The sequence below is a fragment of the Aphelocoma coerulescens genome, chromosome 6 (genome assembly GCF_041296385.1).
Source record: "Aphelocoma coerulescens isolate FSJ_1873_10779 chromosome 6, UR_Acoe_1.0, whole genome shotgun sequence".
In the NCBI taxonomy this organism is placed as follows: Eukaryota; Metazoa; Chordata; class Aves; order Passeriformes; family Corvidae; genus Aphelocoma; species Aphelocoma coerulescens.
In genome coordinates, this window is record NC_091020.1 from 2411493 (window position 1) to 2439130 (window position 27638).

The 27638-nt window shown below is 53.8% G+C and overlaps 1 protein-coding gene across 2 annotated transcripts; it reads left to right on the forward strand.

The window, feature by feature from the left end:
• Window positions 1–27252, forward strand: PAPSS2 (3'-phosphoadenosine 5'-phosphosulfate synthase 2). Of its 2 annotated transcripts, XM_069018857.1 has the most exons (13): window positions 1–57; window positions 14897–15002; window positions 16392–16627; window positions 17330–17468; window positions 17733–17851; window positions 17971–18084; window positions 18768–18879; window positions 20475–20495; window positions 21838–22043; window positions 22768–22903; window positions 23804–24072; window positions 24550–24779; window positions 25118–27252. In XM_069018857.1, the coding sequence occupies exons 1-13, from the start codon at window positions 37–39 to the stop codon at window positions 25257–25259; spliced, it is 1851 nt and encodes a 616-aa protein (XP_068874958.1). In that variant the 5' UTR covers window positions 1–36; the 3' UTR covers window positions 25260–27252. The 2 variants fall into 2 exon arrangements, with proteins under 2 accessions (XP_068874958.1, XP_068874959.1); XM_069018858.1 differs by lacking the exon at window positions 20475–20495.
• Window positions 27253–27638: the final 386 nt, after the last annotated feature.

The window sequence follows — 27638 nt, forward strand, 5'->3', positions numbered from 1 at the left end:
ATAGCCCCGGCCCGCCGGGCCCGCCGCCGCAGCACCATGTCGAGCCGCGAGCACACGGTAGGGACGCGCCGGGGCGCGGGGGGCGGGCGGTCCCTGCGGATCCCTCTCCGAGCCCCCGGCACTCCGCCCGGCGCTGGGATCCCCGGCAGCGGGGCGTTCTGGTGGGGCGCGCTCGGAGCTCGCCAGCCCATCCATCCATCACTCGGGGCGACGGGGATGGACGCGCTGGCCGGGCGCTCCGCGCATCCTCCGCGGGCATTCGGCCGCAGCCCGCACCTGTCCCTCTGTGCCAACTTCGGTCCCCGCTGGTCCCCTCCAGATCAGCGGGGCCGGAGGTCGGGACAGCGCCTGCCTCGCTCGTGGCTTTCTGGGGGTCCTCTGTCCCGGTGGCACCCGGAGAAGGAGTTGGTGAGCCGGTCACCACCTCCGTCAGGCTCTCAGCATCGCTGCGCAGCCAGCGCTTTAGAACACACACAGCAAGGAGAAGTAACCATAGCCAGGACATAGTTCAGTTAGAAATGAAAATTGTAAATCCTGGCCGCAGCCAGACATCGCGTTCCGCTTGCCAGCCGCCCTCCCTCACGCCCGGGATCTGGGATGGGAGCTCTGGGTCCCTCTGGCTGCGCGTACGTTTTCCAGGTTTTAAATCAGAACCAGAAGAAGTCTTGACGCAGGTCTTTGGGGCAGCTTTTTGCTGGTTGGTTTGATTTCTTTTTTAGTTTGCCATAAACTTTTCCGATGGATTTGATGCATTTTGGACACAGTGGTAATCTGTCCGGGGAGGAACGCACCCAAAACCACGCGGAACAAAGCGCGCTTGTGAGGCAGGGTGTTCTTGGAAACGCAAAAACCTGTGGTTTAGGGATTATTTCAGGCAGGGGAGGTGCGAGCCGTGAGCTGTGTATGGGAGTTCTGTTCATTGCTGTGACAGGAGAGAGGCATTACTGAACTTCCAGAATAATCCCTCCTTTGCCTCCACCCTGGGCTGGAAAAATGACCTTTATAAGCAAGTTTGTGGCTGACCTTTGTGCCGTGGCTGTCAAAACAGATGCTATCAGCTTGACAGCTGTAGGCGGATTTTTGTGTGCTTATCTGCCAGGTATCTGATGGAGTGAGAAAAGGCGTGATTTCACCAATTACAAGAGGTTTGGGGTGTGATGGTGAAATGGTGATGTCCCATTTGTGATCTTCCTGTCCCTTGTCAGAAAGATGTGGTTGCACAGAGTGCAAAGGAAGTTCTCTCTCCCAACTGCAACCTCAGCACCTTCTTGGTTTCAACCATCTCCAGTTTATGTCAAAGGCACGGGATAAGGAATTTCACTTTGTTTAGCGTCCTTTGACCTATTTTTTTGTGCACACAGACGATTTTTTGTGACACCTTTTATAGCTGCAACAGCCAAAGGTGTTCAATTTTAAAATGAAGACACAGTAATTTATCCTATTGAGATCCCTATTGATACAGCAGTAGGATCATCCTTCTGTTGCCCCCTTCTTAATCCCCATTCTTTGTTCTCCCAGTAACACGAATCCTTATTACTCCTAAAAATCCTTGTTGCTAATAAAATCTCAGTTTTACCACAGTTTCGTCATGTGGGTGGCGTGTTGATCTTTGTCCCACAGATGTGGTTTTGAGAGGCTCGGTGTTACCAGCTTAATTCACTGGCTGAGGGGATGTCAGAGCTGCGTTTTGCAGGTGATGTTGGTCAGCTGTCAGTTTTGGAAAGGCACAGCAGTGCCAGCTGTTGTGAGATGGACCACTGTGTTATTTGACAGTGCTCCTCGTTTTGGAAACTGAATATCTAGAAGCCCAGGATTTAAAGCCTAAATTCAGCCTGAGTGCTCTCTGGAGTTTGAGGCCGGTTTGAGGATGCTTTAATTGCACACCCATTTATTTCTCGAAGCTTATGGCAAAGTACAAAGAAAAAAACTTAATGGTTGTTTGGGGTTTTTTTTTTGCTTCTACACGTGATGTCCTTAAAAATGAACATGGCACCTTAATTCTGCCTTGTGTGAAGGAAGACCAGAGTCTTGGTGTGCAGGAATCTCTCTTTGGCTGGTTAATGTGGAAATGCTCTGTGCTCTCTTCATTTCTGCTCATGACACTGCAAGAGTTATGAAGTCCTCAACGTGCCAGGCAGTGTCCTCCTGTTCCCAGCCCTCACTGACAGAAAGCATTCATTTCTGGCCAGTTTCGGGACTGACTTTTCAGGGAGAAGAACGGTCTGTAATGATGACCTTAAAGCCTTTCATGTTCCTCACACAGCCCTCCTGTGTGCCTCAGTGGCAAACCCTGCTCTCGGGAGCAAGCACAGCATGAAGGGGTTGCAGTGAGCGAGGTGGAGCTGTGGGCCTGCCCTTGTTTATTGTGTGGGCTCCTGCACAGCGTGGCTTTCAGGGCTGAGGGGTTCTTTGAGCTGTGTCGAGAGAGCAGCTCGTTCTCCCCACACCTGCGGCGCCGCCGCCGGTATTTCCGCCGCTCGCTGCCTCTGCCCGCCGAGCGGCGTTTCCCGGACGGGCAGGAGGACACAGATGGTGCAGTGTGCTCCAGGGCAGCCTGCCACGGAGCCCAGAGCCACGGGCACGGCCCTGCCCTGGCACGGTGACTGCCTGCGTGGCTTTGTGTCCCCGGGGCTGCGCGGAAAGTGCAGCTCAGCGCATCCCATGGGATGGAGGCGCTGGGAGTCCTGCCCCCGGCGAGTGGGGCTTCTCTTTGGGTGCCCTTGCAGGTGCTTAGGGAGAATGAGAGCCGAGTGCTGAAACTGCCTTTCTCAGGGGAAGTGTTTCAGCTTTGTCCCCTGCCTGGCCTCGCAGCAGCATCTCCAGGAGTCAGACTGGTGTGGCACCCCCCCGGCTTGCAGCGGGATGTGCCTCCTCAGCCCAGCTCCGTCACAGAGCTGGAACTTCTGCTGGCTGTTCACTTGTGTTTGTGTAGGGCTTACATGCAAATGATGTGGGCTTATTTAAATTTATTTAAAGAGGAGCAACAAACCCATAAGATCAGACATCAACCCTGAGGGAAGAGGCTTCATTTCTTTGCCTAAAAATTACTCTCATGTTGAAAAAAAAATGGAGCTGCAGGGCAGAGTTCAGATGGACTGAGTGATATCCCAGGCAGAGCAGGAACATATGTACATCTCCATCAATTTAATTGCAAAGCAACATGAAAGAAAAAGCTTATTAAAACACCCAAACCATGCATTCATCTCCTCTCACTCAACTGTTGCCTTGAACGTAAAGAGCAAAACATCTTGAAAGATGTTTATTTTCAAAGCAGTTCTGAGTAGCTCATCGAAGTGACACTGCCCAGGGGACAGGGCAGCAGAGCCCTGATTTCAGGGAATTAGCGTGGCTTGCTCTGGGCTGAGTCACTCAAGAAAGCGAGTTTTATAAAACTCGTGTTTGATCCAGCGAGTCCCAAGCCTTGTTCTTACAGCATGATTGATTTTGTGGAACACGGTGCCCAACTCATTGCACCGTGACATCCAAAGGTGATTGTTTTCCAGCTGCTCATCACATGCTTGGGATTTCTTGGTTTATTTTCTATTGCTTTGTTTGCTTTATCTCTCTTTTCTTTGAAGACCATGGAAAGGTGAGGTGATTAACTCTTGTTACTTTGTTAATTATAACTCTCTCCCCTCTTCTCCCAGTTTTCTGAAGCCCTTTGTTATTATTTTAAAAGTTCCCTTTCCAGTCTCTTGCCCACACCTTGCTGTTTCGTTCACTTGGGCTGCCAGTGTGCCAGGCCAGTGTTTAATAACCACACTCTGCCCTGTAAGAGCAGGCAGGTTCAATTTGGGGAATTTCAGGGAAGAAAAGCCAGGAAAAGTTGCAGGTTCCTAAATATGAATGCCTTCTCCTTTCCATGCTTGAGCCCTCCAGGCGTTGGGGAATTAAATAACCATTGTGGTGGGGTGCAGCCCCAGAAGCTGCGAGTTGGGGGCAGTGGGGGACGGTCCCTGAGCGCAGGAGGGCTTGGCTGGTGTCCCCTGGCAGTGCCACGGCAGCAGGAGCAGCAAGGGGGTGTGTTCCAGGGGGCTGCATGGACAGAGCACCTGCCAGGACCGTAGGAGGACGAGCACACGGAGAAAGGGAAGGGTTTTTCTGCTGGGATGGATATTTCCTGCCTGAACAGCCCTTCCCTGTGAGGCGAGAGCAGGTAGGGCAGGCCTGACCCCTGCAGCTGAGCTCCGAGGTTCATCTTCTGCTTTCCCAATGGGACTAGTGGCTCTTTGGGATCTCTCCATCTCCCAGGGATCACCAGCTGAGCACCTCTGCTGCTGCTGGAGGAGGTTGGTGTGGGGGTGGCTAGCCACCAGGGGGTAGCTAGGGCCTCGAAACCCACCTGTAGCTCCTGCAGCTCTGAGTGGAAGCACTTTGAGTCAGCGCCTTCCTTCCTGTCCCACTGCTGGACTCCGGGATAAATACAGACTCCAGCCTCTGGTTTCTCTGCACAGATCAAGTCACAGCCACTTACAAATCCATGCCAAAATCCAGAGGCGTAGAGTTCCATCCATGCCCTCCTTGGGCAGCCCCTGCAAGAGCTTTTAGTCAATCAGCAGCTGATGCTGAAGACCCCACACTACCCAGACATGTGCACTGCAGCTGCAGCTTAGATTTAAGCCATGGAGATTTTGTTTTTCTGGAGGGTTTTCAAGACAAACACTGGCATATTTGCCTTTTTTTTTTTTTTTTTTTTTAATTTTAACTGGGCTGATGTTGATCCTGGAGGGTGACTTTAGAAATGAAAAGGTGTTTTAGATAAACTTACAGCTGTACAGGCCCCCAAAAGATAAGTGGCGTGCAGGGCCTGTGTGAATGCCTGAGCCTGTACCTTGGTCACGCTGCTCGTACACTTTGCTTCTCAAAGATCCATTAAGAGAAAGGCTGTGTAATTCAGGTTCCCATTTATGAATTTGCTGTTATCGTGAGCAGGGTGTCACAGCTGAAGGGAGTGAGAAATAGCTCCTTAATGGTTTCACAGCTTAATCATTTCCAAGAGAAAATGTACACGGAGTGGATCATTAACAAAAGGAGGGATGCAAAAAAGCCCTGGCTATGCGTCATGCCGTGGGATGCTGGGAAGTTGGGATTTGCCTGTGGGGCTGGTAGTTCCTCGCTAGCACTACCTCACATCCCTCCCAGAGTGGTCTTTGCTTCTTTGCTCACAGCTTGGCTCAGTTACGACTCCATGTGTCAAAAGCTTTGTCTGCTGAGTGGGTGCCAAAATGTGTTGGGAGAGCAGAGCTTGAGGAAGGAGTTGGTTTACATAGATTTGATTTTATTTTCTGTTAGCTGCAGCACTTTGTGGGTTGTTGAGATGAGCTTTTTCTGTGCATTGCTGAAAAACAACCGTCTGCACCTACATTTCCAAGACTTTCTGACCTGCAGGTCTTTGCGGCCTCTCTGGCAGAACAAAATGTTTTCTTCAATATCAAACTGTTTTTTAGCTTCCCATTGTGGTGCAAAAAGTGTGGTTGGGCGGGAGGTCATTTTTCAGGCCTGCCCAGCCCTTCTGATGGGAAGATCATTAGGTTGTGTTGCCAGTGAGCGTGGGAAGAGGGGGGAAAAGTCATTTTAGAGGAGGGATTTTTTTTTAGAGGACTGCTGTGGGGGTCTGAGCTGGGCACCTGCCCCTGGGCATGATGAGTCCCCCCCAAGCCATGGCTGGGGCAGCTCACTGCATCTCTGGAAAGCTGATCTGAGCCCCTGGAGATGGATGTGAGGAGTGTCGAGCTCTCAGAGGTGCAGCCTGGAGTCCAGGGGAGCTGCTCTTCAAACAGGCATTTTAATGTCTTAAATATTGTGGGAGCTGAAGTCTTCATCTGCTGTTGGTCTTATTCTCCACTACCCTTCTGTGGCTGTAAAACTGGGGGCTGCGCCACCCTCTGAGAGATGCTGGGAGTTTGCATGAATTTTTGAGGGACCAACTAACAGTAATCTCCAAGGAAAATGTTGAACTGTCCTTGGACCAGCCTTTGAGCAGCATGGAATGACTAAGAGCTGTGCCTCCACCTGCTTTAGGGAAGGAGGGGAAATGCTGAGCAGCCACTTGTTCAGGAAGAGTACGACATCCTCGGTGCTGACTTGGGCCAGGCTCTAGGTAACCCTGGGTGCACTCACACATTAAAAGCCCATCTTGCAGCTTGTGGGGCTCAGGTGCACAGGGAGATGGGGCAGGAAAATTTCATCCTCCTTTAGTCCTCAACTTGGCCTTGCCTCCTGCAGCTGGTTTTGTAGGGTGGCACAGTCAGTGTACAGCAGTGAAAACGGCCCTGTCTTCATCCAGCAGAAATTCCCAGGGCACGGAGGAGGTGCTGAGTGAGGGGAAGGTCTGTTTAGCCCCGTCTGTCGTTTCCAGCAGCAGCCGAGAGTGGGAGCCAGGAAAGAGTTTATGGCTGGGACATCAGTGCATTGTCCTCCTTCCCACTGATTTACGAGCTGAGATACCAGAGGCTGTGCCTTTCCTCCTGATAGTCCCTCATGAACTTTCCTTCCATGAATTCATTGTAATGATTTTTTCCAGCCAAGTGAACTTTTGGCCCGCCAGGCAAAATTCCCCCATTTAACCGTGTCCTGCGTGGTGCTCCTGGCCAAGTTCCCCTACGTTCCTTCCTGCTGCTGCTTTTGCAGTTTGAAAACCCTGAAAAAGATGCTGAGGTGGAGAGAGGTATCCTGTGGCCTGCTGCTGACCACTACAAAGTCAGGCTCATGGGGCACAAGACACCAGGTTCAAGGCTGGACATCCAACCTGAGGCAGGGAGAGGCACCCTGTGGCCACGGCATTGAGACCCCACCAGCCTGGGCTGCAGTCCAGCTTTTCCCTTTCATCAGGCTGCCACTGGGTCCTGGAGAGGAGAAGCCTCACAGGAGGATGAGTTCTTTTACAGAATCCCAGGATCCCTGAGACTGGAAAAGCCCTCCCAGACCATGGAGTCCAAGCTGTGCCCGATGCCCAGCTTGTCCCCAGCCCAGAGCACTGAGTGCCACCTCCAGCCCTTCCTTGGACACCTCCAGGCATGGGCACTCCAAAGCTCCCTGGGCAGCCCCTGCCAAGGCCTGAACACCCTTTCCATGCAGAAATTCCTGCTGCTGTCCAAGCTGAGCCTCCCCTGGCCCAGCCTGAGGCCGTTTCCCCTTGTCCTGTCCCTGTTCCCTGGGAGCAGAGCCCGACCTCCCCCCGGCTGCCCCCTCCTGTCAGGGACTTGTGCAGAGCCACAAGGTCCCCCCTGAGCCTCCTTTGCTCCAGGCTCAGCCCCTTTCCCAGCTCCCTCAGCCGCTCCTGGGGCTCCAGCCCCTTCCCAGCTCCGTTCCCTGCCCTGGGCTCAGAAATAGATGTATTTCACACAGCTGATGAAGCTGCTTGGAGCACAGATCCTCTGTAGCTCCCACTGCTCATGAAACCACTGGAGCTGCTCTAAAGACAGAGGATTTCTTTCCTGAGAGGGATACCCTGGGCATGTTCAGAGGGGGTATCTTACCCCCATACCATCGAGAGCTGAGGTGGGCTCAATTTGCAGAACCAGTTTTTGGAGCTGTCCCAGGGATGGCGTTGGTGGAGTGGGACGTGGCTCGGTCAGTGGCCAGAGGACTCTGTGGCTCGGCTGCACTCCCGAGGTGTCCCTGCCCAGCACAGCCTGTGTGTGTGGCTGTGTCCCGCAGTTTAGCTCAGCTGGCGGTGTCCTGGCCTGGTTCTCCTTTGCAGGGTGCTTGGAGCAGGAATCCTGGCATGTTTTCAGGGATAGGGTGCCTGTCCTGCCGCGGCGGGAGGCGGGCACGTACAGTGCCGTATGTACCACAGACAACCACAGCCCACTGATTAAATTCCCAAATCTCATACTCGGGGGGGGGGGAAATTATTTACATGTGGATACACTTCCTGTCTGGAAACCTTTTTTGATACTGAGGTTAATGTGTAGTCAGAATCTGTACCTTTGCCCCTTTTCCTCTTGTCCCTTCAATCTGAGGGACTGACACTCAGTTTCCCATTTCTGTAACGCGATCTTTTTCTCCAGAAGAAGGTAGAGAAGCAGGGCTGTGTGTTCTGGGTGGTTTTCCTAGCAGGCATTAAACCAAGGCATTTCTTCTGCAATTGACATTGCAAACTCATTGTTTGCAAAAGGAGCAGGGGCCCAACTGCTCAGGCGGGTTCATCTGCAGGAGATCATTTAGCAGAGCTGCTCTGAATATTAAAAACTGGGCAACCATGGCGGGGTTTCGTGCTTAAATTGTTATTTTTGTCAGTGCCTGACGAAATGCTTTGTTTGTTAAATATTTGTTGCCCCTGCAGCTGTCCCTTCAGATTTCAGGAATGAAGACAGGGAGATTGTTTTTATAACATCTGTCCTGGCCTTGCAAGTTTATCCCAAAAATGTAGGAGCGCAGGATGAGTCACTGGCTTTTCTGCATCGAGGAAATGAGAGTAGTGACATCATCTCATTCCGAGATAAGGAAACGCCTGAGCTGGGAGCCTTCAGAGAGGCAGATTTCAGTCCCCAACTGCTGACTTGGACTCACAGTGTAGAAATAAGCATCTGATTTGTGAAGTTACTGGAATGTGAGCCTGGTTTTGTTGATTTTCTTCTCCTTTTTTTTGTGCCAGTGTTGTATAAAACTTGATTGTGACAACCCAAGCCGTGCGAATTTATGCCAAGAGGAAAATATTTGAGCTGCCATCAGCAAATAAGGTCTTGCTAAGAGCTCAGAAATTCTTGTGGCTTAAGAAAACACCACTTCAGCTTAACAGCAGCTTGAAAATCCCGTGTGTTCGCGGGGTTTGGCATCTCCAGCTGTCTGTCTGCGGGCTGAAAGGCTGCTTGTTTCGGGGCACCGGGATGGCTCAGAAAACCTTAAGCTTCTCTGTGTTACGTTCCTGGCAGGGCCCCGGGGGCGATGCCAAAAGGAACAGGCAGCGGGTGCCAAGGAGAGACTGCGTCTGCTGACGTTTATTCAGAGCACGGGGCGGAGAAAGGGAGCCCAGCCCAGCATCCTGCCCGGCACAGGGAATGCTGGCAGCCCCTCCGCCTCGGCAGGGGGCTGGGGACACGGCACTGTCACTGCTCTGCTCAGTCTGCAGCGAAAACACAGCGCTGCTCCTGCCCACCTCCGGGCGCTGGGAAAGGAGACTCCTCATCCCTGTGCAGGGAACAGGGGGACAGCAGCAGGGGCACCAGGGAGGCAGTGGCACAGCGGGGACAGCAGGGAGGCAGTGGCACAGCGGGGACAGCAGGGAGGCAGTGGCACAGCGAGGACAGCAGGGAGGCGGTGGCACAGCGAGGACAGCAGGGAGGCGGTGGCACAGCGAGGACAGCAGGGAGGCGGTGGCACAGCGAGGACAGCAGGGAGGCGGTGGCACAGCGGGGACAGCAGGGTGGCGGTGGCACAGCGAGGACAGCAGGGAGGCGGTGGCACAGCTGGGACACCAGGGAGGCGGTGGCACAGCGGGGACAGCAGGGAGGCAGTGGCACAGCGAGGACACCAGGGTGGCGGTGGCACAGCAAGGACAGCAGGGAGGCGGTGGCACAGCGGGGACACCAGGGTGGCGGTGGCACAGCGGGGACAGCAGGGTGGCGGTGGCACAGCGAGGACAGCAGGGTGGCGGTGGCACAGCTGGGACACCAGGGTGGCGGTGGCACAGCAAGGACAGCAGGGAGGCGGTGGCACAGCGAGGACAGCAGGGTGGCGGTGGCACAGCTGGGACACCAGGGTGGCGGTGGCACAGCAAGGACAGCAGGGAGGTGGTGGCACAGCTGGGACAGCAGCATGGGAGCAGGGAGCTGGGCAGTACAAGAGGTGCTTGCAAGCTCCCCCTTCCCCATGTGGGCCTGCATCCTGAGAGGTTAAACAGGCAAAATTCCCAGGGTAACTCCGCCTTGCTGGGGTTTTCCCTTGGGAAAGAATGGGGGTTGGTTTTGAAGATTTTCTGCCTTAGTCCATTAAATGATTATTTGGGGAAAGTCCACAGGTTTTGGGTTACAAGAGCTAAGCTGGGATGTAAGAGATGTCAAGGTTTCTCCATTGTGCTTCAATATGATTGTGATCAAATCTTTGCTTCCACAGACAAAACCCCCCTTTTTCCTCTCTTCCTCCTTTTCTCTGGAGTATCAGGTTTGCTCTTCTTCAGCAAATGACTCTTTCACAGGAGGTTTTTTCCCCCTGGTTGCTCATGGAGACAGTATCACTCTTTTGCCAGAGCAGTCCTGGAAGAAAGAAATAGTTTTTTAAGGAAAATTTTGATAAACATAGTTTTTATACATCAAATGCAACCAGTAGGAACAAATAATTTTTTTTTTTCAGTATGCTGGCAGGAGTGGGAGGGTTTTTTTAATGATTGGTTAGCTCACTCTCCCGAGGCTTAGGCAAGTGTTTGACTTCAAACTCAGAATCAAAGAATCTCCTGAGCTCGAAGGGACCCACAAGGATCATCAGGTCTGGTTCCTGACCCTGCACAGATACCCCAATAATCCCTCCATGTGCTCGATCCCACTGCTTGCCTGTGCAAGCAAAGGCTTGTGTGATCATTCCATCATTTTAAAAGCCCATTCTACTATTTGTAAATAGGATCAGCTGAAAACATTTTGAAAGCCTCTATTTTTATTTTGGTCTAATTTTTCCTTCCTGAGACGTGTCCAGGCTGCGGTACCGAAATAGGGTGTGTGTGAAACGCTTGACTGGAAAAAAATGAATCATATTCCTGGTGCTGTGAGCTTGCCCTATAAATAAAAAGGCAGCTGGGGGAGTCCTGACCCTGCCCTGGCTGTTGGGTCAGGGTTTCCCCAGGGCCCTGAGCACTGCCAGCTGGATGCTGGTGCCAGTGCTGAGTGAGCCGGACGTGTGAGTAACGTGCCCTTCGCAGCTCCGCGCTGCACAGCCTGGCTCTGCTGGCGTGAGCCGTGCTCCCAGGAGCGAGTCCCTCACCCAGAGCGGGATGCTGCCGCAGCCTGCCGTGCGCTGTGGCTCCTGGACAGCGTCCAGCTCCGTGCCTGTGCCAGCTGCAGCAGGCAGGGGTGAATTGAGGGCACGATAAGGACACGGGCTTGGGCCTGCTCGGCCACCGCGATGGCCAGCGCGGCTTTCTGGTGCCACATCTCCTTCTCAGCGTCACAGAGCTCTGCCTGCTCTGGGTGCCTGAGGGTCTTGTGTGCGCTCAGGAGATCTCCTGGATGTCCTGCTCAGCTCCCATCTGTCCTTCATTTCCACCCCTCAGCTGTGGGATGTGGCACTCGCAGTTGGTTCTTGCCATGCTCCCATTCTTGATGTAGCCATGGAGGTGCTGGTTAAAGAACTGGGGATCCGGAGGCAGGAGGAGCTGCTGCCTAAGGGCCAGAGTTTATACTTGAATTCCTAGTGGAAGATGGCAAAACATCCATGCAATTTGTTGGGAGAACCCTAAACCCAAAAAGGGCAGCTGAGCTGGGGAGGGTTTCTGATAAGGAGCAGCTGAGGGAGCTGGGAAAGGGGCTGAGCCTGGAGCAAAGGAGGCTCAGGGGGAACCTTGTGGCTCTGCACAAGTCCCTGACAGGAGGGGGCAGCCGGGGGGAGGTCAGGCTCTGCTCCCAGGGAACAGGGACAGGAGGAGAGGAAACATCTTCAAGTTGTGCCAGGGGAGGCTCAGATTGGATATTAGGAAATTTTTTTCATGGAAAGGGTTGTAGAGCATTGGAATGGGCTGCTCAGGAAAGTGGGGAAATCACCATCCCTGGAAGTGTTCAAAAACCACATGGTGTGGGCCTTGAGGACATGGTTCAGTGGTGAACACGAGGGGGTGCTGGGTTGATTGCTGGACTTGATGATCTTAAAGGTCTTTTCCAACCTTATACACCTCTATCCTTCTATGATTATAAATGGGTTTTGTCTGGTGCATTTCCTATTAGATGTGCAGTGATTCTGCTCCCAATAACGTCAGTGATGTCTGGGAGAGGCCCCACAGACCTCGTGCTTTAAACTGTCAGATGCAAGGAGAAGATGCTCCCTGATAAGATCTTCTTGGGTAGTCACACATAATTTATGTGGGCAAGCACAGCTACTCCCTTCCAGGGCCAATTACTTCAGGAAGAGCTGAGGTCACTTCTTGGGATGCTGTGAGTTGAGCAGTGGTGGCTCTCGGAGCAGAGGACACCGATGGTTCCTGATTTCCAGCAAAGACTCTCCTATCTCAGAGGCCCCATCCCTTTATTCAGGAGGATTGCTCAGGAAAAACCTCCTGCCTCTGGCTGCAGCCTGCTTTCACACAGAGATCTTGTCCCACCAGCTGGTTGATGGAAAGCTTGTTCCCCTTGGAAACTAAGCCAGGAGACTCTTGACAGGCAGCTCAGCCAAGCCTGATCCTCAAGACCGCCAAGATCTTGGTGTCTCCCTGCTTGCCAGCCTCATGGATGGGTTCAGTAGGAGAGAAGACCAAAGGCAGAGTTAGGATTGGGTTTCTTGGTCTGCTGCAGCCTCAGTCCGAGGTTTGGAGCAGTGTGTTTGTTTTTTTCTCATTTCCTGGATGAGGTAAGGCAGGGTGGGCTGAGCACTGAGCTCATCCAGACAGGGCCAAACAGCAGATTTCCAAGGAACGGGGAGAGCGTGGCAGTGTCATTTTCAACCATCTGTCTGGCAGGGGATGCCTCCCTTCTTTGGAGGTGCTGCTGGGACATTTATTGCCTTGTTTGGAGCCTTGTTTGGGGCTGAAGTCAGAAGTTCCTCTCCCAAACCTCATCTCCTTGACCCAGACTATTCCAAGACATGCTTACCAGTGTCCTAAATTGTCCCTGCTTTAGGGCCTGATGCCCAGGTGTAGATGTTGTGATGATGATTGGATTACCTACTTCAGTGTGTTTGATTTGCAGTGACAGGGTTAACACCCCAAGAATCAAAGCAGTAGGACAGCCCTGCATCTGATTAAACCCCATCCACTGCCTCCTTCTTCCTCCCAACCATCCTGCAGGGATATGATCTTCCTAGGCAAAAATCTCTCCAGGATTTGCTCTCAGGCCATTAATGATCAGATTTCCTGCTGCCTTCACTCCCTTCTGCCACACTTCAGCTCTGGCTTCCCAAGCCATGTCCCAGCTGGTGGATGATGAGGTGGGAAGTTGGTCTTTCCCACTGAAGAGCCCATTGCCAGCCAAGCAAGCTCCCAGCCCAGCTCAGGGTTAGGAAGAGTTTCCTGGGAAATTTATTAACAGAGCAGAAAAATCAGAGGGATTTGGTACCGTCTGGAGCTCCTGGCAGGTGGAAGAGGTGTGACAGTGTTGCTGAATTGCAAAAATGCCCTCAGTGGTGCTTTCCCAAGCTCCCAAAGGTGCCAGCGTGCAAACTAACAGCTCTGAGAGGCTCACACAGCGCAGATTTATGGCACAGCAACCTGTACTTAGAACAATCTCCTTACATCAGCCACGCAGGAATGTGCCAGATCCTGCATCTTCCCCAGGCATGGACCATTATTGTGGCTCATCTCCTGCGGGACACAGCCTGAACTCCTGGGGGTGGGAGAAAATTAATCTGCGGTGGTGCTGTCTCACCTTTGCGAGCTCAAAACATTCAAACTTTTGACAACCCCCTGCAAAAAAAGCCCACACAAAGCAACAGAAGGGAGCAAACCACAGAAAGCAAGTCTTGAGCTATTTATCTTTTATTCTCTGAGTCACGGGATACGTAGCATTCACTCACCTTTTCAGGGGCAGGTCTAGAGATGTTTTGGGTTTTTTATAGAAGCACAGACTGGTTTGGGTGGGAAGGGACCCCAAAGCCCACCCAGTGCCACCCCTGCCATGGGCAGGGACACCTCCCACTGTCCCAGGCTGCTCCAAGCCCCAATGTCCAGCCTGGCCTTGGGCACTGCCAGGGATCCAGGGGCAGCCCCAGCTGCTCTGGGCACCCTGTGCCAGGGCCTGCCCACCCTCCCAGGGAACAATTCCTTCCATGTAAGTAACCTAAATTTCCCCTCTCTCAGCCTGAACCCATTCCCCCTGTTCTGTCGCTCTGATGAACAGTCCCTTTCCAGCTTCCCCGTAAGCCCCTTCAGGTCCTGGAAGGTTCTGTGAGGTCTCCATGAAACCTTCTCTTCTCTTCTCTCTCTCCCTACATGAATATCCAGGATATATTTATATCTTTGTTCCCTCCTTGTTCTTTGCTTTGGATGCCTCAATTGGGAACATCACCCTTGCAATTAGCAGGGTCCTGTAGATACTCCATGTGGAAAATTCCTTGTGGAGGTGCCGTTGCTGGAGCTGCAGGGCATGTCCAGGCTGCTTCACCTGCAGCCAGCCCTGCACAGAGTCTGGGGTCAGCAACGTTGGGAACTGCCAGAATTAGGAAGCACCAAAATTCAGGCCTTTGGCTCAGCATTGTGCTGGGGCCTTGTTTGCTTGGGAATGCACATGGACACGTCAGGGGTTGTCTCCTCTGCCTCCCATCCCACCGCATGCCCAGCTCGGCACTGCTCCTGCCCCAGCTGCAGCTCTCTCTCTCTGTGTTACACAGCCAGTAAATTAGCACCTGAAGTTGCTCTTGTTTTGCAAGCCCAATTAAAATAATAGGTGAGTCTGTCTGCATTTGAAACTGTTGAGAAGGCAGGGAGGGTGTCTCTGCCCAGACTCCACGTCCTGCCTGCCCGCGGGGGGATCAGTCACCTGGCAGTGCTCCCACAGCAAAGCCAGTCACCTTCTCCCTGCTCCCTGCTGGCATGAAGGCATTGCCACCAGAAACACCCTGGGCAGAGGCAAAGAGCCTCCAAAAAATCAGTCTGTGCTGCTGAGACAGAAATTCACCTCACACCAAAGCCCCGGAGTTCACCGCGCTGGCTCGTTAATGAATTTGTATTTCTCAGAAAATTTATTTGTCCCAGCAGAGATTTCCCTTTGCACTGAGAGCAGCAAAGGTAACAGAAGTGCTTTGTTCTGCTTTGTTTCCTCAGGGATCCACCAACGTGGTTTACCAAGCCCATCATGTCAGCAGGAGTAAGAGAGGCCAAGTCGTCGGCACCAGGGGAGGATTCCGAGGCTGCACGGTTTGGCTCACAGGTATTTTTGTCTGGGTGTGAGAGCGTGGCCTCACCTGTGAAACTCCATGAGTATGGCTGGGAGGTGGGGATTTGGGATCTGCAGGAAACGTCAGCGTTCCCTGGGAGCTGGGAATTGCAAAACATCCCCACGTGGGAAAGGCAGACACGCGGTGCTGGCGCAGCAAGATGTTCTCCCTGGCAGCTGCTGCCCATAACTGATGTTTTTATGGATTTCCCAGCTGCTATCAGACTCCTTTGAACATGTCAGAGGCCCTCAGGGGTAGCACTCGTTGTTCCCAAGTGTGTAGCTGAGGAAGCCTTGGCTCAAATCCTTTGGCAGTGGAACGTACCCAGGGTTGTCCAAAGCGCGGATGTTTTCACTCAGGAGCAGTGGGAAGTTTATTGGGACACGTAGGTGTGCTGTGCTTGAGGCAGCATGAGGCAGTCACCTTGTGTGGAGAATAAACACTCCCAGCCACAGAGTCAGGCTGGGAGCAATCCCTTCCACTTGTTTTGTTGCGCTTCTCTTCTGCCTTGGAATATAAACTCATTGCTTGGGGATTAGGGGCTGCCAGAAATGACAGTTGCATTTCTCATTTCTAATATTTAGACAACTCTGTCTTTTGCCAGCTGTCCAGTTGTTCCTTTGCTTGTTAAATATTGGCATTTTCTTTGGCTGCTGGAGGATGTCGAAGGACGTGCTTGGAAGGATTTGTAAAGCCATTCTGATTTGCCTTCCTGTCACCTTAGGTGGTAGATGCTGGATTAAAGCACATTAGGGTTTTGTTCTCCTCCTCAATTTTGAAGTCCCCAATCTGCTTTTATGTAATTTCTGAAGCCAAAAGCCCTACCCACGGCAATTTCCTTCCTTTTTTGAATATTACTCAAGGATCTTGTGTCTGAAAGGTTTGAGCTTGCCTGGCTGCTGATTATTCTTTGAAATATGCACCTAGAGAAGGAGGCGATGAGGGGCCGTTGCTGCTGGAGCCTGTCCCACCTCACGTGGTTGCAGCAAGAGCTTCTCCTTGGGTTCAGAATGCGAGAGCAGTTGGCTCTGCACAGTGGGAGCAAGGGGAGGAAGAGGAAGGTGCTGAGAGACTTGGAGCATCCTTTCACCCCTCTCCTGCTTCCTGGCACCTGTGTGTCCCAGCACAGCCCAGCAAGAGGCACTGCTGGGTTGGACCTCTCCAGATGCTGGGCTGTAGATGCTTTTCTCATGGCATTAATGCCACCCCTTCAATAAGAAGGGTTGAAAAGGGCTCTGTGAAAGATGAAACCAACCTCCTTGAGGGAGGAATGAGGTAGGGAACTTCAGACAGAAGGAGTTTTGCCGCCGGTGTCCCAGTTGCGCTCTCGTTTTCACTCTCTTGACCTCACACCTGACCCCTCACTTCCCTGCCTCTGCCAGGCCTTTCCGGAGCTGGCAAGACAACCATTGGCTTTGCTCTGGAGGAGTACCTGGTGGCTCATGGCATCCCGTGCTACTCCCTGGATGGCGACAACGTCCGGCACGGCTTGAACAAGAACCTGGGCTTCTCGGCAGAGGACCGCGAGGAGAACATCCGGCGCATCGCCGAGGTGGCGCGGCTCTTCGCCGACGCGGGGCTCGTCTGCATCACCAGCTTCATCTCCCCCTTCACAAAGGTAAACCCCCCCCCCCACCACAGCCTGCTCTCTTCTCAGCTTCAGCTCAGATGGTGAAGGTGGTTTATGGAGAGGGTTTCCTAAATCCACCATCGGGTGCTTGGTAGAACACCGCTGACGCACAACCTGTTTGGAGGGCAGTGACCTCGCTGAATTAACCCGGTGTTGCGAACTGATGAAAAGCTAAGAGGAGTTCAAGGTCTCCCTGCTATTAACTCCTCAGAGGCAGAAAAGAGTCACAGAAGCAGCAGCCTGTCCTAGAGCTGTCACTGCTCCTTTGGAAGAAGATTTGACTGCGATTTTCACTTCCGTAGCTGCTGTTATCAGGCTGATGCAAGCAGTTCCTTTTCTCGTAGAATCACAGAATCATTAAGGTTGGAAAAGACCTCTAAGATCATCAAGTCCAACCGTTTAGACACAGGGCAGATAATGATTCACAATCTAAAGTTCTGCTGTCCTGCCTAACAAAAACATCTTGAGGTTTTGCATGGGAAAAGCTGAAAACAGATAAAAACTGTAGATTTGTACAAATTTTTTTAAGTGTCTTTAAAGAAAAGGAGGGAAGTGAGATGAAAAAACCTTATTAGAACTAGCGTACATTTAATAAATCTATAAGAGAAATTAATTTACCTGTGTCAAAATCCAGGTTGTTTTGGGTTTTTTTTGCTGCAATTCAGATTTTTCCCATCTTTCTTCTACCAGGATCGTCAAAACGCACGGAAAATTCACGAGGCAGCTGGACTTCCTTTCTTTGAAATCTTTGTAGACGCCCCTCTAAATATTTGTGAAAGCAGAGATGTGAAGGGCCTGTATAAAAAAGCAAGAGCTGGAGAGATCAAAGGTATGGAGGAGTGAGATCTTACTTTGCCTTTTGCTTTCCCAAGCTTTGGATGCCTTGTCCTGGCAGTGCCGCACGTAGGGGTGGGTTTCTAAAGGCCCTTTGTAGTGCACAAGAGGATCCTGTTCCCCTAATCTTACTGTCACAAGTGTCACTTGTTGTACCCAGCATGCTTGAATGCCCTCTGGTTGTTTGTACAGCGTTGCTGGCTCCAAGGCACTGATTATTCTATTAAATACATTTAATTTGGGGGTTAATTGTCCGTAGGATTCACGGGGATTGACTCAGAGTATGAGAAACCCGAAGCTCCTGAACTGGTGCTGAAAACAAACATTGCATCGGTGTCTGAGTGTATCCAGCAGGTCGTGGAGCTGCTCCAAGCACAGGTAGGTCACTTTTATGTCCCCACCACTGGCAGCTTTGGAACCCTGCTTTGGGACATTGCCTGTTTGGCGTGCCTGTAAAAACCAGCGTGTTACAAGTGCTGCCTGGCTCTGTCTTTCAGAACATCGTGCCCCAAGGTTCAGTCAAGGATGTTCTGGAGCTGTTTGTGCCTGAGGAGAAACTCAGCAGTGTCCGGGCTGAGGCAGAGACCCTGCCAGCGGTGGAGATCACTAAGGTATTGCCACACACACACAGGTCCTGGCACTATTTAGCTGCTCCAAGGGCAGAAGCTTCCAGGAGGATGTTGCCAGAGGGGCCTGTGTTCCTCTGATGGCCCTGACTTTTTGTGGCTGTGGTTTATGGTGAGCTGAGGTGGGATCCTGATCCTCAGCCATTTTCTACCACGCCTCCACCCTGTGCTGTGAGAGGCCAGGGCTGCCAGTCTCCTCTGCTGTGTTCATGCAGCCCCACAAGTTCAAACTGCCAGAGGGCAGGGCTGGATGGGATACTGGGAAGGAATTGTTCCCTGGGAGGGTGGGCAGGCCCTGGCACAGGGTGCCCAGAGCAGCTGGGGCTGCCCCTGGATCCCTGGCAGTGTCCAAGGCCAGGCTGGACATTGGGGCTTGGAGCAGCCTGGGACAGTGGGAGGTGTCCCTGCCATGGCAGGGGTGGCACTGGGTGGGCTTTGAGGTCCCTTCCAGCCCAGACCATTCTGGGATTCTAAGTTGTGCTATGAACGTGTGTGAGTCTGGCTTAGAAAGCCCCAAGCTACATCTGCCCTGTCTTTCTCCCCCTTATGAATGTCCTGTATTTGAAGCAAAACAGAATGAAAATGCTGTTGCAGCAGAAGGGGAGGAAAAGCAACCTCTGAGCGTGACGTGGTGACAGGAGCATGACCCCTCTGGGTTTGTTTTGCAGCTGGATCTGCAGTGGGTGCAGGTGCTGAGCGAAGGCTGGGCCACCCCTCTGACAGGATTCATGCGGGAGGCAGAGTACCTGCAAGTGCTGCACTTCGGCACCCTGCTCAACGGTAGGGATCCCCTGTGTCCTCCTGTCCTCCCTCGTGCCACACCCCAGGGCTCCTGAAGGGGACCAAGGTCACCGTGCTGTGGGCACGGCCCTGGCACCTCTGACACCTCGCGCGGGGCTGCTCAAACCCTCCGGCAGTCGTCGTGTGGCTCTTTTGGTGCTTGGCTGTACCAGGGTAAACAGAGATGCAAACCCAAAGCCAGGGAAGCAGGGAGGCTGCCAGGATGAGGTAGAAGTGGGAGGAGAAGGCAGCTGCTCCTTGGAAACAGGAGCAGAGCCTGGTTTTGCCCCCTCCACCCCATTTCCCTGCTTATCCATCGTGGTGACTTGACCTAAATTAGATTTCTCTATGCAGTAGCAGGCTCTGCTAGAGGTGCTTCATCCCTGGAAAAGGCAAAAAGGGCTCAGGTGATGCCCATCCACAGCTGAGACAGGGGCACAGATGTTTCCACTCTGCTTCTCAGCTGTGGATGCTGTTGCTGTGACTTCACCTGCACGTGGGGTGCTCACATTGGGGTTTGTAGACCTGGCAGTGATATCTGCCCTCAGGGATCTGAGTGAGCAAGTCCCTTTGATCCCATGGTCACACAGGGCAGTGATTTGCTGCTGTTGCTCAGATTTGGGCACTGTGCAGCAGAGGCAAAGCTCAGGACTGCTCACTTTGCACTGTGGGAATGTCTGGGGGGGGGCTCTGCTCCCAGACACGTTGTAGCCTTTCACCTCCTGCCCAGTGTGCAAACAGTGTTCAGAAGCTCGTCCCTGTTATCAGAGCCTCCTCTGTGGTCTTTGAGCTGCCTGTTGTGCCTGCCAAGGTCGCAGAGCACCCCGGGATGGCCACGTTGCTCCAGAGCCCCGTACTTTGCGCCAGAGGCTCATCCCAGAGAGCATCTGGTTTTGGGGTGCCCCCCCAAACCTGCCAATATCCCTGAGCACAGCTCCTCTGAGCTCTGTGGGCAAATGTTCAGGGTTAGTAGAGCTCTGTGGGGAGCAGGGACAAAGGCCAGGAGAGCAGCTTTGCAGAGCTCTCTGGAGCAAGGTCTGCGTAGCAGAGGGCAGCAGCATCAGTTCCTGGTGCACCCTGCGGGGTCAGGCCCTCAGGGGGACATCTGAGTGGGAAAGAGAACACCAGGTGCTCTTGGATGAGCTTTGGGAAGTGGTGGAGGGTTCCATGCCGTGGTGCTGAGGCTGGGGTGTGGCACTGCCAAGGAGATGCTCGAGCCTGCTCTACCCAGAGAGCCCTGGGGTGGGCGATGGCTTGGGCAGCTCCCGTGGTGGTCGGGGTGCACTTGTGCAAGCCAGGGCTCTGCAGCAAACCCCTCCTGATGCCCCAGCAGGTGGGTGAAGTGCTCTGTGTAGGGCCAGCAGGAAGGGGGGTGGATCTGCAGGAATGCACCAGTGACTCAGTCGGGAGCGGTGACAGCGACAGTGTCGGCGTGAGGCTGTGGGGGCACCGTGGAGGACCATGGCCACGCCAGCAGGAGCCCTGCCCGTGGTCAGGCAGTGCTTGGCCGAGCTTTTAAATGCTTTGAGTCTTGAAATGGTTTCTGTGACGTGCCCCTGAGTGTCAATTATCTTACTGTGTTTGTGTTCTTCCAGGAAAGAGGCGCTCAGTAGCTGGTATGTATGGAACTGTTCTCAGGCTCTGCACCAATTACTGCAATTGAGATTCTTTTGGGGTATAATTCTTTGAGATTTACAAAAAAACAAACCAAAAAGGGGGAATTATTACAGCCATGGCCTGCTTATGATCCAGGCAGTCATGACATGGCCTGACACACCCAGTCTGCACAAAAATCCCAGCTGTGTAATTTCGTAATTACCTGCACCAGAGTGATCTTTTGGATCTTTTGTTACCTCTCCATCCTGCATTTGGAAATGGAGCCTGAAGATCCTCACTTTCAGCAGCATTTGTTGGTTTCATAATCCAGCTTTTTTTTTCCCCCTGTACTGGCTTCATTGGCTGATCGTTATCAATATGATTTAAATGTACGAAGCTGATATTGATTGGATCCCATGTGAATATAATTATGATTATTCATGAACATTTCTGCCTGGCAGACAAATGATGCCAAGTTGTGAATTTAAAGTTAATGCAAATATTTTAATAAAAATTAAAGTAAAAATCTATATCATAGTGAAAATCCTCAAATTAAGACTCTCAGGGGTCCAAACTGATTTTGGTCAGATCAAAACAAATTGAATCAGTGATTTGTTTGTGACTGGAAACCCATGGAAGAGACCAGTTCTTCTGTATTAACATTGGGCTATCCAAGGAGAAATAGGAGGACCTTAGTGGAATACTGGGAAATTGGGGGAGTGGGGATAAAACCAACAGGATTTCAAGCTATTTAGGGACAACACCGAAATTAGAAACTACATGTGCACTTACAGACTGACACAGAAAACAGATTAAACACGGGCAGTGCAGAGATGTAAAGGAGGAGGAGTAGCAGCCTAGAGATAGTCAGAGAAAAAAACCCAAACAAAACCTGAGTGTGGTGGTGGCATTCTCCCTGTTGGAGGAGGCAGCCCAGGAGGAGTGCAGGGAATGGGTGCTCCAGGGAACACCAGACCGGAGCCATCTCCATAGAGGTGGTTCTCCTGGAGGAGAAGGCATTTTCCAAGCACATTTAAATTTTTCAGTTATCCAGGGCTGCGTTTTCCAAGCACATTAAAATTTTTCAACTTCACAAGCAGCTAACGGAGAAGAACCAAGGAGAGTGCAGGAACTGAGATGCTCCGGGTGTCTTGGAGACACCTCTGACCCTAAGAGAAGCAGCTTTTATATTCCACTAACGTCACCATTTATTAGCAGCGCAGAGCAAACTGCTGCGATGACTGAATTTCCATGAAAACCTCTGCTTGCTGCGCTCCCGGTGCCCGGCGCTGGTTAAAATTCTTGTGCGCGCAGGACGAGCGGCGGCTGGAGGGTGTTCAGCTCCTCTGTGTCTCCCGGCAGACGGTGTGGTGAACCTGAGCATCCCGATCGTGCTGCCGGTGTCGGCGGAGGACAAGCAGCGGCTGGAGGGCAGCGCGGCGCTGGCGCTCAGCTTCCAGGGCCGCCGGGTCGCGGTGCTGCGCAGCCCCGAGTTCTTCGCGCACAGGAAGGAGGAGCGCTGCGCCCGCGTCTGGGGCACCACCTGCCCCGGCCACCCGCACATCCAGGTGGGCTCGGCCCCTCCCTGCAACGGGGAGCTCGGCCCCGGAGGGGGGAAACGCGGGCAGGGGCTGGAGAAGCGAACCTTTGCAAGCTTTTGAGGGCGATGGGTTTCCTGTCTGTGCTTCCAGCCCAGCTGCTGGCCGGGAGCCATCCCGAGCAGGCAGGACTGGATTTTTTGGCTCTTCCTTCCAGGCAGCCAACAGGGTTGTTAGATTTTTTTACAGCTCCTCTCTTCCCACTTAGTCTGTGGCAGCACAAGGAGCATCATCCCTCAGAAAGGGAAAGCTCCGGGTTCCACGCAGCGGCTTGAGCTTGCTGCTTAAAAAGCCTACAGCTGTGTTAGTTCTTTCCCTGCCTTAAAATGCCTCCTTTAATTAATCAGCAGCAGGTGGTCACCTTGCAACAGGCTCACTCCTCCTGCGTATTCCCAGGAGGAAGGAGCAGAGCGGGAGGTGGAGGAAGGTCTGGTGCCTTCCTGTAGGCTCCTGGCTGCTCGAGGGGAATCCAGCACCCAGCTGGGCGGGGACTGCATGGCTGCTGCCCCCCTTGGCGAGGCTTTGGTGCCCAGGACATTCAGTTCACGTGGTCACTGTAATGACATTTTCCACCTGCAAGAAGGGAAGGTTGTCCTGCAGTGGGGCTGAGCCTCACACTTTTGAAAGGAGACTGGGAGAGGGAGGAGGAGGAGCTTGCTGTCCCCTTTGCACTGAAGGTGCGTGTAATTCCCAGATGGTGATGGAGAGTGGAGACTGGCTGGTTGGTGGAGATCTCCAGGTCCTGGAGAAGATCAAATGGAACGACGGGCTGGATCAGTACCGCCTGACCCCGCTGGCCCTCAAGCAGAAGTTCAGGGAAATGAATGCTGGTGAGTGCCTGGGTCACACCAGTGACAGGGCCCTTCCTGCCCCACCTGCACCAGGAGCTTGCTGTGATCCATGACTCAAGCTCACAGCACTTCCAGGTCGCCTCTGGATGCTCCCAAAACAGGGCTGTTTGGGGGGGTGAGCAGTAAGGGGGACCCAGGGCGCGTCACAAAAAGTGGCGCAGGATCTCCTTGGTTAGGGCAGTGCTTGTGATGGGCTGTGTCCTCAGTGGGATGCTCTGAGGGCCGGGAAGGGCTGAGCATCCTGCTCGTGTCCCCCTGGCAGGTCAGAGCCTCTCTGCACTGACATTCTTGGCCTTCACACCTGGGGGACAGCTCTGGTGTCTTCTCCCAGCTCTCTGTCCCATAGAATCCCAGCATGGTTTGGGTTGGAAGGGACCTTAAAGCCCATCCAGTGCCACCCCTGCCATGGGCAGGGACATCTTCCACTGTCCCAGGCTGTTTCAAACCCCATCCAGCATGGTTCCAGCAGGCTGGCAAGAATCAGACACTCACCCTTGATTTGGGGAAAGAGCATTGGCCCTGCTGAAGGAGCCACTGAGCTTGGGGAGGTGACAGATCACTTAAAACATTGAGGAACTCGGGGAAGGTGTCCAGTGCTGTGCACAGACATTGTAGGAGAGCTGGTAGGGCTGAAATCAGCCCCAAAAGAAGGATGTGCAATGAAAACAACCTTGGCAGGGGGATGTACGTGTGTGAAACACTCACCTGAGGTGTTCAGGGCCCCACTCATGTGGAGACAGGACACACATGGGTCTCTCATGTGGACACAGGACACACCCAGGTCTCTCATGACAGACAGGACACACCCAGGTCTCTGGTGGCTGTGTGGAAGCTCAGAGTGTGGATACGAGCCTGTGACCCCCGATCGTTCCCTTCCAGATGCCGTCTTCGCGTTCCAGCTGCGCAACCCCGTGCACAACGGGCACGCCCTGCTCATGCAGGACACGCGGCGCCAGCTCCTGGAGAGGGGCTACAAGAACCCCGTGCTCCTGCTGCACCCCCTGGGGGGCTGGACCAAGGACGACGACGTCCCTCTGGAGTGGCGCATGAAGCAGCACGCGGCCGTGCTGGAGGAGCAAGTCCTGGACCCCAAGTCCACCATCGTGGCCATCTTCCCCTCTCCCATGCTCTACGCTGGCCCCACGGAGGTAACGCAGCCTGTGGCTGCTCAGCAGGGCAAGGCAGGAAGCCTGGCCCCGGGGGTTGTGCTCCAGCCTGCCTGTGCAGCTCTGGAAAACCCTGGGAAGCGGGCTGGAGCTGCGTCCTCACTCTCAGCCCCCCTGCATGGTTTGCCTGCGCTCGACTGCTGCAGCGTCTCCCCACAGAGCTCGGCTCCGTGGGCCCCCATCCTCCCATGGGCTGGGGAGGGCTGGGGAGAAGGGATGGAAACAGGCTTCACCACCTTCTGCCGGGCAGGGACGTTCCTGTGTTCCCCCCAGGGGTTTCCCTTCTGTCCCTAAAGCCGTGGGGTGAGAGGAGCAGAGCTGAACCTCCCCGTGCGTGTCCTGGGGGGCACGGCCTTGGCACGTTCAGAATTCAAACCGCAGCCCAATTCCCCTGCCCTGCCTGTGGATGCCCAGGGCCCCCCTTTCCCCCACCCTCAGTGCCTGTGTCCCTCCCTGCAGGTGCAGTGGCACTGCCGAGCCCGGATGGTTGCGGGGGCCAACTTCTACATCGTGGGGCGCGATCCCGCAGGAATGCCGCACCCTGGCACCAAGCAGGACCTGTACGAGCCCACGCACGGCGGGAAGGTGCTGAGCATGGCCCCCGGCCTCACCTCCGTGGAGATCATCCCCTTCCGGGTGGCTGCCTACAACAAGCTCAAAAGAGCCATGGATTTCTATGATAACAAAAGGTAATGTGGTTTCTTCAGAACCTGGGGTTTGTGGTTGCCTCGGGCTCGCAGCTTTCCAGGGGAGGGGGAAAAGCCACGTTCCTCCTAAGGAGAGGAATGGAGGAAGAACCTGGGAAAGCCACCCATGTTCCCCTCCAAGAGCTGTCCCCAGGGGTCATGTGAAACTAAAGATGCCACCAGGGAGGAAAAGCAGCACAGGCTGGGGACTGAGTGGCAGCAGAAACACAGCCTCCCACAGCTGGGAAGTGTTAGGGACACTCCAGGTCCTCTGGGATGAGGAATCCTCGGGGGTGGCTTGGGCCAGCTGTGCTGATGTCACCTGTCTCTGTTCTGCACAGGCACAACGATTTTGACTTCATCTCAGGAACACGCATGAGGAAGCTTGCTCGGGAAGGGGAGAACCCCCCGGACGGCTTCATGGCCCCCAAGGCCTGGAAAGTCCTCACCACGTACTACCAGTCACTGGAAAAAAAGAATTAACTCCTCTCCTCCTCCCTAGAAATAGCTGTATTAAGAGTGAGCAATGATTGATTGATTGATTCCCTATGACACAGATCACTTGGCATTTCCAGTGCTCTGACCCTGGGATTTTCCTACCTGGGTCAGAGTGGATTTTACCAATCAGAAATACTTTGAGCCTGATCCTTCTCCCCCTAAAGCTGCTGGGAGTGTCCCCCCGGAGCTCGAAGGGATGGGAGCGGGCCCTTCGTTCCCGGCTGGTGCCGGGATGGGCCCCGGGATCGTTGTGGTGCTGCCAGGGCCACGCAGCAGCTCCCAGCGCAGAGGGGGGACCTCGGACCAGGATAAACCCTGCCTGGAGCAGAAATGAAGAAAGTGCCTTTCCACGTTGTGCCTTAGACAGTTTTTGCTAATAAACAGCAGAATCTTTTTAATGCCCTTTTTTAAAAGGATTTTTTAAAATCAGCTGTGGCCACTGCCAGTTCCCTGTGGCTGAGCCAATTCCTTGCTGCTTCCTTGCTTCCTTCCTCCTGCTTGACCTCTCTGGTCAAACAAATCCCAGGCTGAGCATTCCTGGTGCTCCAAGTCCAGCTCTCCGTGGGGACTGTGCCACGGTGAATCCCTGAGCTCACAGCCCGGCAGGGGAGCCTGTCCTGGGAGGCACCAGAAAGCCCTGAGATCCCTGAGGAAGCTCTGGACAGCAAGGAAAAGTCAGGGATGCTGTCACCGTGCTTTCACCCCTTTCCCTCTGCCCACACTCCTCCCATCCCAGAGGCAAATCCAAGGCAGAACAGCAGAGACACGGCACGAGGTGGGTCTGGAGAAGCAGCCGCGAGGAGGCTGAAGCTCCTGCCCTCATCCACCCCTGTGCGGGTACAGGTGACCTGATTTACTCCATATCTGCGGGATGGGGCCGCTGGGGACAGCCAGAGGATGACAGGAAAGCCCCTGGGCCCCCCCCCAGCCCTGTGGGGTGCTGCTCCCAGCTCTGGCTGTGGAAATTTACCCCAGACTTTTATCTCCTTCCCCACCCTCATCCTCACACGGACTTTGCCGCCGTGCCCGAGGCTTTTCCGCTGACTCGCGGCTCCTGCGGTGGCCTCCGAGGGGACGGAGCAGTGACACAACAGCGGAGCTTCCCGGGGCCCTCCAGGAGCCCAGGGCCACCCGCCCGCGCCTCGGGCTCTGCCCGTGGCCAGCGGAGGCTTCAGCGACAGGGCTGGTCCCGCCTCGCCCCCGGCTCGGAGGTGCCAGCAGAGGAAAACAACCGAGCACTCGTGAGTTACAGCAACGGCCCCACGCCATGATTTTTGCCTTCTTTAGCAGCTGCCCCAGGAGCCGCCGGGATGTGTTCCCAAGGAACAGGAATCAGCGCTCCTCTCTCTTGGGCTCCAGTCCGAATTGCAGGCGGATCCACGCTCAGCCAAACCAGCCAGCCGCATGCTGTGGGCCACGCCTTGCTCTGCTGGGGCCCGGCCCCAGCGTCCGAGCCTTCGTCTGTGACTGGAAAATAGCCTTGCAAAAAGTCCTTCTGGCTGTTTTATTAAGTCATTTTTTTAAAGTACTTGGAGCACAGCTGTGTTTTACCCCAAGGCAAACGCTGCAGCCTCCGTGGGAGCTGACAGCGCACCAGCACCGGCCTCAGCCATCCCAGGCCCTCTGGCAGGGCCCTGGAAGCCAAAGGCAATATTCCTATTTAGGATTCTTAAGGAGTAAAACAGCCCTGTTGCTGCTCATCGTAAAATACTCCAGTGTCGAACCCGTTCCCTCGCCCCCAGTAAACCCAGGTGGTCACAGCAAAGCACAGACGTTGTGTTACCCTTTTAAACCAGCGTAGGGTCCTGATTACCTCTGATTAAAGCACGTGGACTGGGGGTTTTATAGTCTATTTATTAAAGACATGAGACTGGAATTTGTACCTCAACGGATGCATCTCATGATTTAATATATTCTGAGCTCGATACTCTGCCATGAAACACTCACCTTTAGTACAAATAAATATTTATACGTGGAAGTAGCTCTCACTTTGTGATTTTTGGGTGGAACTTTGCTGGAGACTCGCTCAGCCTCGGCAATGCCGGGCTTGAGCAGCTGGCCCTGGAGCTGTGGGAGAGGGATCAGGCTCTTCCCCCCTTCGGAGAGGCAGGATCAGATGCTGAGGGCTGGACCAAGCCGCAGGAGCCATGGAATTAAAGCAGCCACGTTCCAGAGCACGCCGCTTCCCCAGGCTTTCGAGGAAGCTGCCGGAGGGTTTGTGCTTTGACAAGAACACCCGCAGCAGCAAGAGCGGACAAGCAGGGAAGAGTTCTTGGAGAAGTGGAAATTGCACTGCAGCTGCAGTCACTGCCCCAGGAGCAATCAGCAGTAACTCCTTGAGCCTCTTCGATCAGCCCCTGATGA

Bases quoted from the DNA above. Each gene is read 5' to 3' on its own strand.
- PAPSS2 (XM_069018857.1), top strand. From the start codon at position 37: ATGTCGAGCCGCGAGCACACG. The intron at 16,628-17,329 runs GTAAACCCCCCC...TTCTTCTACCAG, and splicing joins TCATCTCCCCCTTCACAAAG to GATCGTCAAAACGCACGGAA. The intron at 22,044-22,767 runs GTGGGCTCGGCC...TGTAATTCCCAG, and splicing joins CCGGCCACCCGCACATCCAG to ATGGTGATGGAGAGTGGAGA.